The 16883-nt window shown below is 44.5% G+C and overlaps 1 protein-coding gene across 3 annotated transcripts in view; it reads left to right on the top strand.

The window, feature by feature from the left end:
- ODAD2 (outer dynein arm docking complex subunit 2) overlaps positions 1 to 16883 on the top strand; it is a 273021-nt gene that overhangs the window by 141708 nt on the left and 114430 nt on the right. For all 3 annotated transcript variants that reach the window (XM_075587666.1, XM_075587667.1, XM_075587665.1), the window contains 2 exons: positions 1045 to 1155; positions 5829 to 5983. In XM_075587666.1, the coding sequence (XP_075443781.1) occupies positions 1045 to 1155; positions 5829 to 5983 (266 nt within the window). The remainder of the gene's footprint in view (positions 1 to 1044; positions 1156 to 5828; positions 5984 to 16883) is intronic.

Here is a 16883-nt window from a genome sequence, read left to right as displayed (position 1 = left end):
TAAGCACATACACATATTTATACTTATGGATAGTGACACACACACACACACAGATATATTTGCACACGCACACAAATATATATGTAACACTCTGTAAAAGATATGTGCAGTGGTACGCAATGGAGACCGTTTTAAGGTGAAACTAAAATAAGGCTTTATTGCGCCTGTTCCTTTAAGACGGCAAAAACATTCAAAATATATTCGTTAGATAAGAATCAGCCCTACGAATTCCCATGGTTTTTTCCTTCCTGGGAGCTGAGGCGTTTTGCTAAATTTGGCTCTGTGTGAGTAGATTTGCATTTTTCCTTGCAGATTTTTAACACTTTTATTGTAAACTGTTCTAGTCCCGCTGCACTTCACCATGTAAAATACAGTATCTGTAATGCTCAGTCTTAGAAATGTTTGCAACCTCACACATTTGTATCTGTCTAGATTTGTATTGTGAAGGTTTAAATTGGAAAGAGCAGTCTAAGGGGACAATGTAAACATTCATTGTAATTAAATTTTTAAGCAATTCTTGGGAGCCTAAGGAAACATGCAGTTATTGAAATAAAAAGAAAACTGCACATAAGACTGTTTAATATTCCCCCACTGAGTAGGGTTCAGGTACACAATTGTACAAATAATTTTCTTTGTACAATTTTGCACCTGAAACCTACTCAGTGGGAGAATATTAAACAGTCTTATGTGCTGTCTTCTTTTTACTTACTCTTCCCATATTCCTTCTTGCCACTTAAAGCATAACATGCTTTAAGACTTTTATAGTAGAATATGATTGAATTAAAGTGGTACTGTGCTATAATAAATCTTATGGCCCACTCAAGGTGTCTTATGGCTTAGAATTGCTTAGTAAATATGGTCCTTTATGTCAAAGTTTAGCAAAATAAAAAATAAAATATTGGCAGGTTTGTTTCATAATTATGTTACAATGTTTCCACAAAAGTTTCTAAATTAGACATACAGCTGGCCAATGCACATTTTAGCTATCACAGTGCTAATTGCCTACTGTACCTTCTCTTTGGTGCTTTGTCTTTTCACTTCTAGCCAAGCTACAGACTTGCAATCAAAACAGAAAAGATGATTGAGGATCTAGTGAAAAACTTTAGAAGTGAAAACCAGGAGCTGCAAATGCACTGTGCTAGTGCTATTTTTAAGGTAAGGAAACTGTTCCTTTCTAAGATGTCCGTGTGTTATGCAACAAATATAATAACCTGTGGCATTGTTGTCACTTTTGTTAAATTGGTATTGTGCATTCTAGACCCACATCCTCTGCCTATCCTCCAACCCTGTCAGGGTTTTAGAGACCCATTTTCAGTGAGGAAAGACTTGACCAGGGAGGTTCCAGGCGGTTCCCCCCTACCCCCCTTATCTTGTACCCACATGTAACGTACAAATATAGACAGGAAACGGGAACTGGAGGTAAAATGGCTGCGGCTATTTATTTATACAGAAAACCTAATGGGGTAAATGCACTCCCTGCCAGAGTGCTCCTTTGACAGGAGGGGGAGGGGGATGGTCAGCCGGCCCTCGAACCGCTGACCTCGTGTTCCCTACGCGAGCGGGCTCTCGAGGTCATGGATAACTGACCTTGCCCACTCGTACTCCCCCCGGGCTCAAACGGCCCAGTTCCCAGTTTGGCAAGAAAAAGCACCTACCCCCCAAGAGCCACCACGACAAAGGCAAAACTGGTCAATGACCCCTCCTGCTCGGAACCTCGTTCCTTTCACTCAGCACAGCATCAGCTGTTCGTGCTGTAACGGAACAAAGAACCATTAACATGGCATACAATGCATATGTCCACCTCCCTGGGAATACCCTGCCCTGCTCAACCTTCTGCTGCCGTTCATTACATGGTTGCAATCACTACCTAAGGGGATGGGTGTGCTGGAAATCGTCTGGCGGGCAGCAAAAGAGGACGTGCTGCCCGCCAGCCTGGCCTTAAGTAGGCCTTCTGGGAACCCTCCCCTGGGCTGGGGAGGGAGGAGTGGGGGCGGGCCAGAGAGGGGAAGACCAGACCCCCTGGTCATGAAGCCCCCCCACCTATGGCTAGGGAGGCAGCTTGACCAGGGAGGTTCCAGGTGGTTCCCCTCTCCCCCCGCCTTGTACCCACATGTAACGTACAAATAAAGACAGGAAACGAGAACTGGAGGTAAAATGGCCGCGGCTATTCATTTTTACAGAAAACCTAATGGGGTAAATGCACTCCCTGCCAGAGTGTGCTCCTTTGACAGGAGGGGGAGGGGACGGTCAGCCGGCCCTCGAACCGCTGACCTCGTGTCCCCTACGCGAGCGGGTTCTCGAGGTCATGGATAACTGACCTTGCCCCGGGCTCAAACGTTTAAAGATGCCCTGAGAATCGCTTTCTCCGCTGCGCTATCCATCACCTGGTCCCGGACCTGCACAGCCTCCGGAGCCGCAGGCCGCCACTGCCCAGCGCTATCTGGGTTTTCTCCACCTGCTTGATCCTTGCCCGCTGCGCATTGCGAGCTGCCCAATCCCCCTGCGAAGCTAACCAACTTGCTAATGCGCTTATCCTGTCTCACAGCTGGCCCTTTTTACTGCTGCAGGCTTCTTACTCGCCCTCAGTGACCCCAGGGGAAGCGACTCTGGCGGTGGACTGGGCCACGCCTCTTCCCTTGCTCGCTCCGTGTCGAACCCTGCAAACCGTGACGCCTTGCCATATATCCTCGATGCCGCCCTAAACGCGACTCCTTACATTACCAGATATGCCATATGCCATACCTTCCACAGCATGTCCCCATCAACCGCCCCCAGGGGCTGTCCCACCGCCTAAGCAGCGCGTGATGCTGCCGCGTGGGTCAGCTACCGTGACCATGACCCCGGCCGTGGCTGAAGAATTGAAAGACACCGGGGTCAGGCTGATGGCTGTTGGTACTGGGATGGGATCCAAGGTGCCAGTGACCCCGGCCATGGTTAAAGTTGGATTAAGAGACACCAGGGTCAGGCTGGAGGCTGCCGGAATGGGATCTGGTGCCACCGTCCCCCCCCCCCACCGATAGGAGACTAACTCCTGAGGCTCCAAAGCTTTCAGCAAGTTTATCAATACTGCCGTGAAAATTGCCTTCCCTGCTGCGCCATACACCGCTAGTATAGAGCCAGTGCAGGCCCTGGTGTTGCCCGCCTTACCCCGCCATCTGGGATTTCTGCCGCCAACCCAATTCCTAAACGCGCTCACCCTGATGTACAACCGCCCCCTCTTTACCGCCGCAGGTTCCTTACCAGTCCCTGGCATCTGGGATTTCGCTTTCAGCTGCTGCTACGTCCATCGAGTAAAGCATTGGCGCCGCCCGCGGTTGCAGGTGGCCGTCCTGGTCGTCTCAACCCTGCCGATTCTGAAGGCGATCCCCTTACAGCTACACCGCCCGCGTCGGCAGCGGGCGGCCGTTGGCATGCCGTGACACCCTGTCCCGCGTCACAGTGGCCGGAGGCCTCCCCCTCGCCGCTGGGGCCCGACCTCCGCGCCGAACCGCCTTGTCCTGCATCACAGTGGCCGTAAGCCTCCCCATCACTGCTGGGGCCGACATACCCACTGTGACGCCCTGACTTGCGGCCCGTGGCCGAAGGCTGCCGCCCTGCGCGCGGCTCCTGACTCCCGCCTGGTCCTTAACCTGCGTCACAGTGGCCGTAGGCCTCCCCTTCACTGCTAGGGCCCAACCTACCCACAGCGACGCCCTGCCTAGCGGCCCGTGGCTGAAGGTTGCTGCCCTGCGCGCGGCTCCTAACTCCCGCCTCACGCATTCCGCTGCCGCACCCTATGCTGCGATGCCCCCTTCCCACGGGGAGCGACCCTGGTGCCTGACTCCTGCCCAGCGCGTGACCTGTGGGGAAGCCCCCACGGCCTTGTCTGCCACCATGCGCTGGCCTGCTTGAAACAATGCACGCAGCCGCCGGTCCAACCACGCCTCGTTAAGGTTATCGCCTCGCCGCGGAAGATACCCACTGAACTGCGCGTGCCCAGGCCCTTAACTATCTAACTACGCTGCGATGTGTGCTTGCCGAGACTGGTCTAAATGGCGCGCTAAGCTAGGGCAACTATGCTGACCACCAGAGCTGCCATAAATCCAAGAGGGGAAAACAAAGAACACCGCTGAAATAAGCCATGCAACCATCAACAGAGCGCTGTCCTGTTCCGCGCTTGAAGATCACACCTTTGCGGTTCTGCTCGGGCCTTCGCTAGCAAGAACATTTAAGCGCACCTTTAAACCGGCCTCCCCCGCCACCATACCTGGCCAAGGGACCATAACGCCTCTCCCGCCACCATACTTAGCCAAGGGACCATAACGTAGGTGGGGGTCACCTTTCACCGTATCATGGGATTAGGAAATCGTCTGGCGGGCAGCAAAAGAGGACGTGCTGCCCGTCAGCCTGGCCTTAAGTTGGCCTTCTGGGAACCCTCCCCTGGGCTGGGGAGGGAGGTGTGGGGGCGGGCCAGCTAGGGGAAGGCCAGACCCTCTGGTCATGAAGCCCCCCCGCCTATGGCTAAGGAGGCCGCTTTACTGTCCTTGTACTGAGTAAACAGAGCATAGAAGTGCTCTGAAGATTTGATATACTTACAATGAATGTTTAATTATGCACAAACATTCATCACCATCATACAACTGCAATTCTAAGATTGTATCCCTTAGGTTATGTGACATAGTATGCATTTAAAGTTATGATTTCTGATTTGATCACTTTTGGTATAGCACAGCTCAGTCTTTTTGTTTATAGCATTCATCATGTATAAATATAGAATTTAACATAGTTGTTTTGTTAAAACCAATCCCGTAATAGCTATTTTGCCCAGTGGCATTTCATACGGTTTAATGTCTGTTATTGCTTGTATTATTTTTGTCCAATCAGAAATACAAACCAGATGATTTCATAATTTCTCAAAATCATAACTTATAGTAAATAGGTTTTGTTTTCTGTTCATGTTATAAAATGTTATTTGCACACATGAAAAGGTAGTACTGCGCAGTAAAAAGTAATGTAATAAGCAGAGTATTTGACACACAAACTATTGATCAAAATTACAAGCAAATAAAATAGAGTAGCACAGCACAAGAGGATGAAAAAATTGGGTTTTATATCCAACATCGTGGAACCAAATTGTTGGTAAATTAAAGAACAAATGTTTTCACCTCAGTTGGCATTCTACTCTTTCATTTTCTTTTCTCACATGATTCTCATAATGATGTACGCACATTATGTATTTTATTTGTTTTTTTTTGCAACTTACATATGTTGTGGTTTAAGTGACGACAAAAGTTTTACTATCCAATTCTTTTCCGAATCTACAACGGAAAATTGCATCATGTTCCGGTGTTTGTCTTTTTTAGAAACCTCTGGCTTTCTCAGCTTTTACTTTTTGGCTTTTTTCTATTTATTTAATGGCCTTGCTCCTTAGTAGTTACCATTCGGTTTTCTTATTGCTTGGGCATTGTTTATGACATCAGGTTTTATGATTAACTCAACTGCCAGAATTCTTTTCTGTTTAAGTCATCCGCTTTGTCTCTATAACTAGACAAAAATAATTCAAGTGGCAGCAGTGTTTTTCGTAATTGATGTCATATTGAATGTCCAAGCATTATGAAATGGATAACATGCACCGGGATGTGTTGGCAGCACTACAGCGGCCACAAGCAAGCCATAATCACCAATCCCCAGCTCATAAGGCAATTCATATTACTCAAGCCTGTGAATCTTATTACTGAGGCAGTTTATTCAAAAATAGAATCTAATTATGTTTTTGTGAAATTGTGGAAAGTGTATGTTGTGTGTATATTGAGAATGTTTCGCAATTTCTTTTTATTTGTGTATTATAGTGTGCAGAGGACGAAGAGACTCGTAATCTAGTTAGGCAGCATGGAGGACTTCAGCCACTTGTGATGCTACTCAGCAAGTTTGAAAATAAAGAGCTATTAGCAGCAGTGACAGGAGCCATCTGGAAATGTTCCATCAGCCGGGATAATGTGACAAAGTATGAGTAACATTTTGATTTTGTCTATTTTTTTTTAATGTCATCGCTGTGTGTTTTACATCATCTAATTTCCAGACAGTGATAATGTTCAACGTAAAAGACATTTTTGGCTGGTAATGGGCAGCTGGTAAAGTTGAAAGAAGGTCATATGCTGGGTGAGGGATTTCTTTCAAATGGCGAAGGCAAGATCAATGAGTAATGAAAGTAGCAGGAAGTCTAAATGAGATCTTTGGCTTATGCAACAAGTGCCTAGACTGCAAATATCAGCTACATTGACACAAGAAGCATTTCTTTTCAAGAGCGGTTATATATATCAAAATATCTCAAAGGGGATCATTTAGAGATCAGTCACAGTGATAAGCAACTCTTGGCGCAAAAATAGGGACGATAAATATCTCATTATATACTTAAATCTCAACATAACATATGCTGTATATTGCTCCACTTGACAATAACAACACAAAAAAACCTACTTTAAATAATAATAATGTTTACAAAGTGTGTATATATCATCCTTCCTCTGTTGTGTAACTTAGTTTGCACATCATATATTTGTTTTGGTGTTATTATTTATTTATTTATCATGATATTGCACTGTAACAAAAATAAAAAATGGAATCTTTCAAATTTTGGACAAAAGTTTGCTCAAGCCGTAGCTTTCTAGAGCATTTCCCGCTGCTTTATTTTATAACAAATCATGCCTTTCTTTTACTTTCTAGCACTTGTGTTCACAGCGCTGTCGATAGAAGTTTGCAGGAGCAATTGGTCTCTGTCCTAAAGAGCTTACAGTCTTCATTTGTATGTCTAAGTCAGAGATAAAGAGGGCTATATATTAACCCTTTGAGTACCCCTTGGCGTAGCCCCCACATCATCGGGTCTGGCACTTCAGGGGAGGACCCCACTGTAAACTACAGTGTTTACATCATGAGCTTACTTCTAGTTTTCTAGGGGAGATGGCGTTCTGAGCTCCTGATAGCGCAGAAAGCAATCTAGCTGGCAGAGGAACAAAAGAAGAGAACTCCTCTTACTGTATATTCACGTCAAGTGACTTGACCATGATCACAAGGAGAGCTGACATTGGGATTCAACCCAGGTTCACCTGCTTGAAAGGCAGTGTAATTTTCACTAGTCAATCAACCCTTATTTTTATCATGTGATAATTTTACAAGACTTTGATTTTTTTTTCTTTTTACAGTGATTCTTTACTTTCCATATTATCATGTTGCAGTCTGAAAGTTACTCCAAAACTTGCTTTAGGCGACAGTGGCTGAATACCAAATGAATATGCACACATATTTTAACACTTTTTGGAGATCTTAACTTTGTTATTGTTGCTTTCATGGTACAGGACTCCTAGTAGCTATTTTACTGTCAGTTACCTCACCCCACCAAGGGATTAATCACACATCGAAGCTGCCTTTTGGACGTTTTTCAGACAAAATCTCCAATGAAGTCTATGTACCCTTTTGGAAGTCTTCTTTTGCTCCTTATGGTGTTGTCATAGCGATCTGCTTGGCCATTTTGTGAGAGATGTCAGACTAGAAGGAAATTAAGCAGGACATACCAGATGTGGAACTCCAACCTTTACTAAGGTCTTCTCGTAACAGCCATACAGTAGGCCTGAGTGTGTAAGTGTCCTATCCCAACTCTGGCCAGTAAGTGAGTACCTCCACTTAGTAGTCAGGTCAAAGGTTAAAGGATGCCTTTTCTTTGTGGCACACAGTTTTGATGTGTCTTTGTATTCAGTCTATAGTAGTAATATTAATTTCAGTGTATATTGGTGCAGATTTAAAGTTGGCTAACGACAGTGGAGTCGTAGCTCAAACTCTTGGCATGGGGGCAAATGGCTGGTTTAGAACTCTTTACTATAACTAAACAACAAAGTAACAAAGTTCCATAAATCGGTGCTTCCAAATCTTGGCTACAGAATAACAGTCTAACGGCTGATAAGAGATATCAACTTGCTTGTAGAAAGAACTATCAAGGAATCATAGAATTACAGATGCAGCGGCCGTTATCCGAACATTTCACAGAGCTGTTTTTGTGAACTCTGCTGTATTCCACGCGGCATTCACTCGGTATTCTTCCGTGAACGCTGCCGTGAATGCACGCCGGCACTGGTAAAAACACTAATAAACACGCGTCTTAACGCGGGAAAGTTTGAAGAAATCATGCGGCACGACCTGGGTATGCCCAGGAATACAAATCATGAAATATTCGGATAACGGCTGCTACATCTGTAGGTGAATAATGGAAGTGTAATGCTCACAATTAGGGGAGGTATATGTATGACGTCCTGGTTGATAATGCAGATGGCCGCTGTTGATAAACAGCCCTCTCCGGTTCTCTTCCTTATTGGACTACCTCACTAGAGCTGACACAATGTCTAGCAAAATTCCTCCCACTGTTAGAAACAATAATGTGGTTAGGAAATGGTGGTAATCACACTCTGATGCTGTCCATTCAGTGTTGGCGTGCCTCACGCTGTATGTAGATGCAGGAAATCCGGTGAAAGAAAAAATGGAGCACAGCAGCAGAAAGATGAGGGCTACAATATCGAAACTAAATAAAATCAATTTAATGAAAAAGTGACAACATGGCACAGATGCGGTAAGTGAACTCTAACGCGTTTCACGCTTCTATTTGTGCTTTGCCAGAGAATATGTGAATCTACTGTGAGTGGTGATTTATGTAGCCTATTCCTCAAACCGGAAATGACGTTTTGGAGTTTATGTATGTGATTCAAGAAGGCCAAAACCATTGGTTATCATCTCTCTCTCAGTCTCTTTAAGTCCACTGCAGGGATTAATTCACATACTAAAACCCCAAAAGGTTTCTATAGGCGTGGCAATTAATAATTGTAAATATGCCACCCCGCTTACATCTATAAAGTGCAAATACACTATACACAGACATAAATTCCAAACCTTCTTGACTTGCAGCACAAACTACGTCATCTATGTCCTAAGATGTGCATGTGGTAGCTTATATGTTGGCAGAACTATTAGGCCATTAAAGATCAGAATAACAGAGCACCTCAGATCTATCAGAAATAGAGACGATAGATATCCAGTCTTGAGACACTTCTCTAATTACCCCTCAGGCTCCATTAGCACTTTTACATTCAGTGCTCTGGAATATATCCAGCCACACACCAGGGGGGGGGTGGGAGGGGGCAATAGAGAAGCAGTTCTCAATCGAGAGATGTATTGGATTTATACCCTTGGGTCACTTGTACTCGGGGGTATGAATACAAATTGGGAGCTCAAGCATTTTCTTGTCTAGTCCTTGCATTATAGTCCAGTTATGATGTGATTTATCATTCATTCTTATTCTTGGCATGCACATAATGTATCTTTCGAATTGGTGCATACAGTGATGTATATATGTTTGCTCTCTCTTTGTCTGGTATTGGCTATTTAGGAATGCTATATAATTTGACTAGTTTTTTTTTATTTACAGTATATACACTATTATTAAGTTGTGATATTTTTATTACATCTTTGTAAATTTATTATAAGATCACAGGAGTTATCATAGACTTTTTTGTCTTCTAGGGTCCTGTTCTCTCTCAATTTGTCTTTAGTTGCCAATTTTATTGTAGTATCATTGTATCAATAAATGGTCATATGTTTTAGCATTCCATTAGCAATACACAGTACAGTACAGTATATGTATTCATGCATAATTGCAATTTGTACAGGGTAGTATATTAGAAATTGTACTATTCTTTGTTGTTTATGTATTTATAATGAGTTAGAATATCTGCCATTGACCCCCTATAGTTAGCTCTGGAGACTGACTTCGAACTGTCATTCGGAGAATGAATAGTCATATACATTGATTTGCTTGTATTCACGGAATATCTTTTTGCTCCATAGTAAGTTCTATTGTTGTTTTTCAAATAATTTTGATACAGATAAGTGTATATTGATTCATTGTATATTATTATTGTCTTTTAAATAGAGTAACATTTATGATACGTCTAGTTCCTCACCCGGATGGTGTCACTGTTCACAGGTTTTTCTCCTTCGGCTTTATTTTTACTCATTCAATTTTCACACGGCACCTGGCGTCATGTCATTTCCGGTTTGGGGAGTAGGCTACATAAATCACCACACACAATAGATTCACATACTCTCTGACAAAGCGCTGATAGAAGCGTGAAACGCGTTAGAGTTCAATTACCCCATCTGTGCCATATTGTCACTTTTTCATTAAATTGATTTTATTTAATTTTGATATTGTAGCCCTCTCATCTTTCTGCTGCTGTGCTCCGTTTTGTCTTTCACTGGATTTCCTTTACTATAACTTCTTGATATGCGGAGCAGAGAGATGTATATTCCTAATTTATTTAAATGAGCTCAACATGGCATACACACGGTGTAACACCTGTCTTGTTTTAGCGTCCGACTTTCATTAACGGCTGTTTGTAATTATTCGTCTATAGATACCAGGGGCTAATCAGAATACTATATAAACTAGCTGGCAATGCTTGCTGTTGGGAAACAATTTATAGGGCTAGAGTTAATGTACAGTATATGGCATGCTTGATTAAAAAAAAGGAACTCTAGAGCAACTGCTTAACACCTCACATCACTATGAAAAACCTAAAATACACACTAAAACAGATATCAATCAAATTACTGGAAGCAGAGCTTCCTTCTGATATAAGCAAATGGATGAATGAAAAAAATTAAGCGTCCTATGATCGGAATTATCAGTCGATAAATTATCAAAAAACAGATTACTTGGGTTCAACAAAGACCTTAAACTTTAGAAAGGCAGATTTTAATAAACTGAGGACTAATCTACAAGTAATACATTGGGATGATGCTTTTGCAGGGAAAATGTAGACGATAAATGGGCAGTCTTTAAAACATTGTTAGAAAAGCACACTCATCAGTGTATACACTTATAATAAGTATAAAAGAAATACTGTGAGTCAAAACCAATGTGGCTAAAAACACAGGTAGGGGAGGAAATGGAAAAGAGGCAGGCGTTTAGATTATTTAAGTCAGAAGGGACGGAGGCATCGTATCAGAATTATAAGGAATGTAACAAAAATTGCAAAAGGGGAATCAAATTAGCAGTGTAGCCCTGGTAAGAAATGGGGCTATATTTCTATCCTCCTACTGGTATAAGCCCTGGTAAAGGCAGGCTGCCAGTAGTTATCATGGGTTTCCCCCACATCAAGCCCTACTCTGAGTGGTGGACGTAGGTCACCTGACCCTGTGTGGAAGGCATAGACACAGGGGCGGTACCTGCTGATGTCATGAAGGGGAGGGCTGTCTCTATTTAGAGTGTGTCTTTTCGTGTCACTGACAGTTCAGTCCTGGGTTCAGTCTTGAGTTAGTGTCAGAGAGAGAAGTGCACAGCTGAAGGAGGAGAACAGGCAGGCCCTGATTAGAGCTGCTAGAACTATAGGTGGAACAATACCTCTCACCCTGCATAGGGGTTGAGGGAAGAGCTAGCCCCACCCTAAGTGCCTGTGGCTTGGGGTGGAGGCAGGGACAAAGAGCCCCAGAGACCATCCTGAGGGTGTGCAGTCTGGTGGAAGAGAAGACCCTGTACATTGGAGGCCACTGTGTTGCTGCTACTCTGCTGTGCAGTGTGAATAAAGAGCTGCTGCTATTTTTTAAGTAAAGACCCTGAGTGGGGGACTCTCTGGAAGGATTTCACCCTACGTGGCTAGGGCTTACCAGAGATGGAGGCGCTGCACCATTAAGTGAGACGGAGGCATTCACCCCAGTAACCTGGTCCTGTCATCCCCCATACCATCGCGGGAGACTCAGGCCCTCCTGTTGCCAGCAGGTATGCACCACCCAGACACACGTAGCCAGACCCTAGTACAGAAGGGGGGCCCAATCTGCGATTGGCCCCGGGAGGAGGGGCTACAGCAGTAAAAAAAAACAAAAAGTTATTTAAGTACTGTACCGTAATAACAAAAAAATGAGAAAAGAAAATATAGGACCCTTTCAGTGTGAGATGGGCAGGTAGATTATTGAGATAAGGGAAAAGCAGAGGTATTAAACAAATTCTTTGCCTGTGTGTTTACCAGGGAAGAATCAATTTCAATTGTAGTGCCACAGAAGGAAGCCACAACCTATATATTAATGAACAATTGGTTAATTGAGGAAGAAGTTCATAGACAGCATGAAAATATTTAAGTAAATAAGGCACTTGGCCCCGATGGCATACATCCAAGAGTTCTCGAGGAGTTAAGTTCAGTAATAGCCAAACCATTACATTTAATATTCAAGGACTCCATTTCCACAGGCTCAGTACCACAAGATTGGCGTAAAGCAGATGTGGTGCCTATATTTAAAAAGGGAGCTAGATCACAACCGGGGAATTGCAGGCCTGTACGCCTGACTTCAATAGTGGGGAAACTACTTGAATGTTTAATACGGGATAATATTCAGGAATACCTAAGGGAAAACAAAATTATTAGTAATAGCATGGATTTATGAAGGATAAATCATACCAAACTAACCTTATTTGTTTCTTTGAGGAGGTAAGTAGGAATTTAGACCAGGGTAATGCAGTAAATGTGGTCTACCTAGATTTTGCAAAGGCTTTTGATACGGTTCCACACAAGAGGTTGGTATACAAAATTAAGCAAATTGAACTCAGTAGAAATATATGTACCTGGATTGAAAACTGGTTGAAGGACAGACAACAGAGGGTTGTCATAAATGGAACTTTTTAGGTTGGGCTACGGTCGTGAGTGGAGTACCTCAGGGATCGGTACTGGGACCACTGCTTTTTAACTTGGTTTTTAATGACCTTGAGGTTGGCATCGAGAGCAAAGGCTCCATCTTTGCTGATGATACTTAATTGTGTAAGGTAGTAGAATCAGGGCAGGATGTCATTTCTCTCCAGAAGGACTTGGAGAGACTGGAAACTTGGGCAGGTAAATGGCAGATGAGGTTTAATACACATAAATGTACGGTTATGCATTTGGGAAGCAAGAATAAACGGCCGACTTACAAAGTTAATGGGGAATTTACCTTGACGTTGGTTTGCAGGCTTGTCATTATTTGATCAAAGGATGTAACGAAAAGTCTCCTTTGTCTTTCAGACTTAGGTTTCACTATGTATATTTATTTCCCCATTTATTGTTAGCCCAATGGGAGAAGCACAGTGATTCACTTTCTGTTTTTTCAAATATGTATGGCCAATCTTTTCACCAGCTACATGCTCCTTACACGGAGAAGAGCGGTGACTATATATATTTGTTTTACGTATGAGTATACAAATATATACAAATGTTAATCACATAGAGATCATGGTGTGTAGTAGTTAGATTCATGTGTCCATAACCCCCCCCCCCTTTTTGGTCAATTATCCTTCCCTCTTTTTCAATTATCATCTTTCTCATTTGATGGCTGATTTCCCCTTTGATGTAATTTCCCCTAATTTCTTATGTATACATATACTTATATCTAACTACTATACACCATTATCTCTGTGATTTCACACTTTTATAAACTTTTCTTGTATACTCGTTATGTATGAACAGCCACTCAATTAAAGGTTAATCACTTATGGACCTATAAAGCGCCCCTTGTATGTGCTCCATGATACAAAACTCCTGAGGAAGCAAGAGCTAGCCTTGCGAAACACGTAGAGCTCTCACACAGATACTTGCAGCCATCCATCTCTGCTGCTGTGTCTTTCTCAAGCTTTTTCATCCCAACGTCGCTAAGGCAGCAGACGCTGGTAGCAGTCGCCACCACCAGGAACACAGGCCACGTGGAGCGGGATGCTGTGCTCAAGACCATCAGATGCCATGGGTTCATCCCCCTGGGGTAACCCTCTGATTCTCACATGCTTTTTAAAAAGTTTCTTCTGGTAATTGCATCCTTTGTTGCCTACCATTACTATCTTATATTAAAAAAGGTTTTACACTATTGGGGACTCCCTGTGTGATCTTCTACTCCCCCTTAGAGCTTCCTTCTGCTAGGCCCAGTTGTTGCAGACTGAGGTCAGTCCCTCAGAAGTCATGTTTTTAATGGCATGTGCTGATGCAAATATGTGCAAACTTTACTCAGACGTAATTATTATGCACAAACATATTATTGGTAATCTAAGACCTCATCATATTTTAAGACCAGCTACTAGCGACTCTGTAGCTCCTAACTCTAAATCTTCTCCTGAAATAGTGCTGGTACAGCGCTAAAATGTTCATGCTACAACTAGTTTTGCAATTATATGTAGCTATAGATTGGCCCTTAGTGACTTAGGGCTGGGCCCCGCTGCGCCCGGCGGCGCGGGCGGCCGCATGAGTGCCACTCACCATGTGATGGTGCCCTCCCGAGCCGATCCCAGTCCCTCCTCCCTGCAGGGCTCGCTACACGCTGTGACGCGTCAGCCGGCAGGGGATACCAGAGAATTGTAATCGCAAGCGGCGACGCGTCACGTGGTGTGGCTGTGAGCCGAGGAGGGGAGGCTTCGGGGAGCGGGGAGGCTTCGGGGAGAGGGAAAGCAGCTGCAGCACCAAGGGAGCCCCCCTGCTCCCTCCCACAGACTCTCTCCTCAGTCTGCAGTGTAAGCAGATGCACAGGGGGAACCCCTGGCAATGAGGAGAGGAGGAGGGGAGGCTTCGGGGAGCTGCAGGGAGCGGGACACATGTATTTACTACTGCCTGATGTCCTCGCACGCATTTACATGCAGGGCCTGGGGGACGGGGCCCGGCTTCAGGGCAAACTGAAGGGGGGGGGTGGACGGGACTTGACTTGACTTTACAGCACCCGATTAAACTGTGCAGATATGTCAATGGATATTCCACTCCAGCACACGGACACACGTCATGGCCGCGCCCCCCTCATCATGGCCCCACCCACCCGATCCATTTGGTCACGCCCCCCCACTCCGAAAAAAGTTTCCTGCAGATCGCGGTGCAGTGAGTTGCACGCGCCGCCGGCAAGCAAGACAGCCGTGCGGACGCGTGCAACGGGGCCTTAGCCTTAGTGATTTCAACTGAGCCATCTGTGCTGAAGCAGGGATATCCTTAAAAACAGACCTGTTTCATGGTTCTTAAGGACTTGAGTTATGAACCACTGCTGTAGTGTAATGAAAACAAAGGGGGCTTTATATCAAGTCAAATGTGGTGACATTTTGGAATAGTATCAAAGGAAAACTATTGATTTCAATGTGAATTGTTTGTTTGATACATTTGGTACATTTATTTATTTATAAAATGTTTTACCAGGAAGTAATACTGTACATTGAGAGTTACCTCTTGTTTTCAAGTATGTCCTGGGCACAGAGTTATGATGACAAATAATACATGGTTACAAATACATGGTTACAAATACATGCTGTAGTTACATTAAGAGAGCAGGGTTATACATTATATGCAAGACATTGCATGCACAGTTAGAGATAATATATATTATAGACGTATGTAACAGTTACAGACCAGATTAAAATGATACAGCTTTAGTTTTGAAAGAACTTAGACTGGTGGTGGCTGAGTGAGTTTCCGGTAGATTGTTCTAGTTGTGAGGTGCACGGTGTATCAATAAGAACACATGTTCAAACATTTCTATTCCTTATAGCAGTGTGACCATGTATTCAGATCACATATACGGAAATAATTATTAGTATTTATTTATTTATAAAAAAAAATACCAGGAAGGGGATTGATGTGACATGCAGGGGGGGGGGGGAGGGGAGATTGATGTGACATGCAGGGTGGGGGATTAATGTTAGATGCAGGGGGGATTGATGTGACATGCAGGGGGGGATTATGTGACATGCAGTGGGTGATTGATGTGACATGCAGGGGGATTGATGTGACATGCAGGGGGAGATTGATGTGACATGCAGGGGAGATTGATGTCAGATTTAGGGGGGATTGATGTGAAATACAGGGGGAGATTGGTGTGACATGCAGGGGGATTGATGTGAAATGCAGGGGGGATTGATGTGACATGCAGGGGGGGATTGATGTGACATGCAGGGGGGGATTTATGTGACATGCAGGGGGGATTGATGTGACATGCAGGGGGGGATTGATGTGACATGCAGGGGGGGATTGATGTGGCATGTAGGGGGGGATTGATGTGACATGTAGGGGGGGACTGATGTGACATGTAGGGGGTGATTGATGTGAGATGCAGGGGGATTGATGTGACATGCAGGGGGAGATTGATGTGACATGCAGGGGAGATTGATGTCAGATTTAGGGGGGATTGATGTGAGATACAGGGGGAGATTGATGTGACATGCAGGGGGATTGATGTGAGATGCAGGGGGATTGATGTGAGATACAGGGGGAGATTGATGTGAAATGCAGGGGGGATTGATGTGACATGCAGGGGGGGATTGATGTGACATGTAGGGGGGATTGATGTGACATGCAGGGGGGGATTGATGTGACATGCAGGGGGGGATTGATGTGACATGCAGGGGGGGTTGATGTGACATGCAGGGGGGATTGATGTGACATGCAGGGGGGGTTGATGTGAGATGCAGGAGGGATTGATGTGACATGTAGGGGGGATTGATGTGACATGCAGGGGGATTGATGTGAGATGCCGGGGAGATTGATGTGACATGCAGGGGGGGATTGATGTGAGATACAGCGGAGATTGATGTGACATGCAGGGGGGATTGATGTGACATGCAGGGGGGATTGATGTGACATGCAGGGGGTGATTAATGTGACATGCAGGGGGGGATCGATGTGACATGCAGGGGGGGATCGATGTGACATTCAGGGGGGATTGACGTGAGATGCAGGGAGGGATTGATGTGACATGCAGGGAGGGATTGATGTGACATGCAGGGAGGGATTGATGTGACATGCAGGGGGGATTGATGTGACATGCAGGGGGGGTAATGTGAGATGCAGGGGGGATTGATGTGACATGCAGGGGGGATTGAAGTG

Source organism: Ascaphus truei, chromosome 2, assembly GCF_040206685.1.
Source record: "Ascaphus truei isolate aAscTru1 chromosome 2, aAscTru1.hap1, whole genome shotgun sequence".
In the NCBI taxonomy this organism is placed as follows: domain Eukaryota; kingdom Metazoa; phylum Chordata; class Amphibia; order Anura; family Ascaphidae; genus Ascaphus; species Ascaphus truei.
The sequence above is the reverse complement of the archived record's forward strand: the minus strand, read 5'-3'. Positions and strand labels throughout refer to the sequence as shown.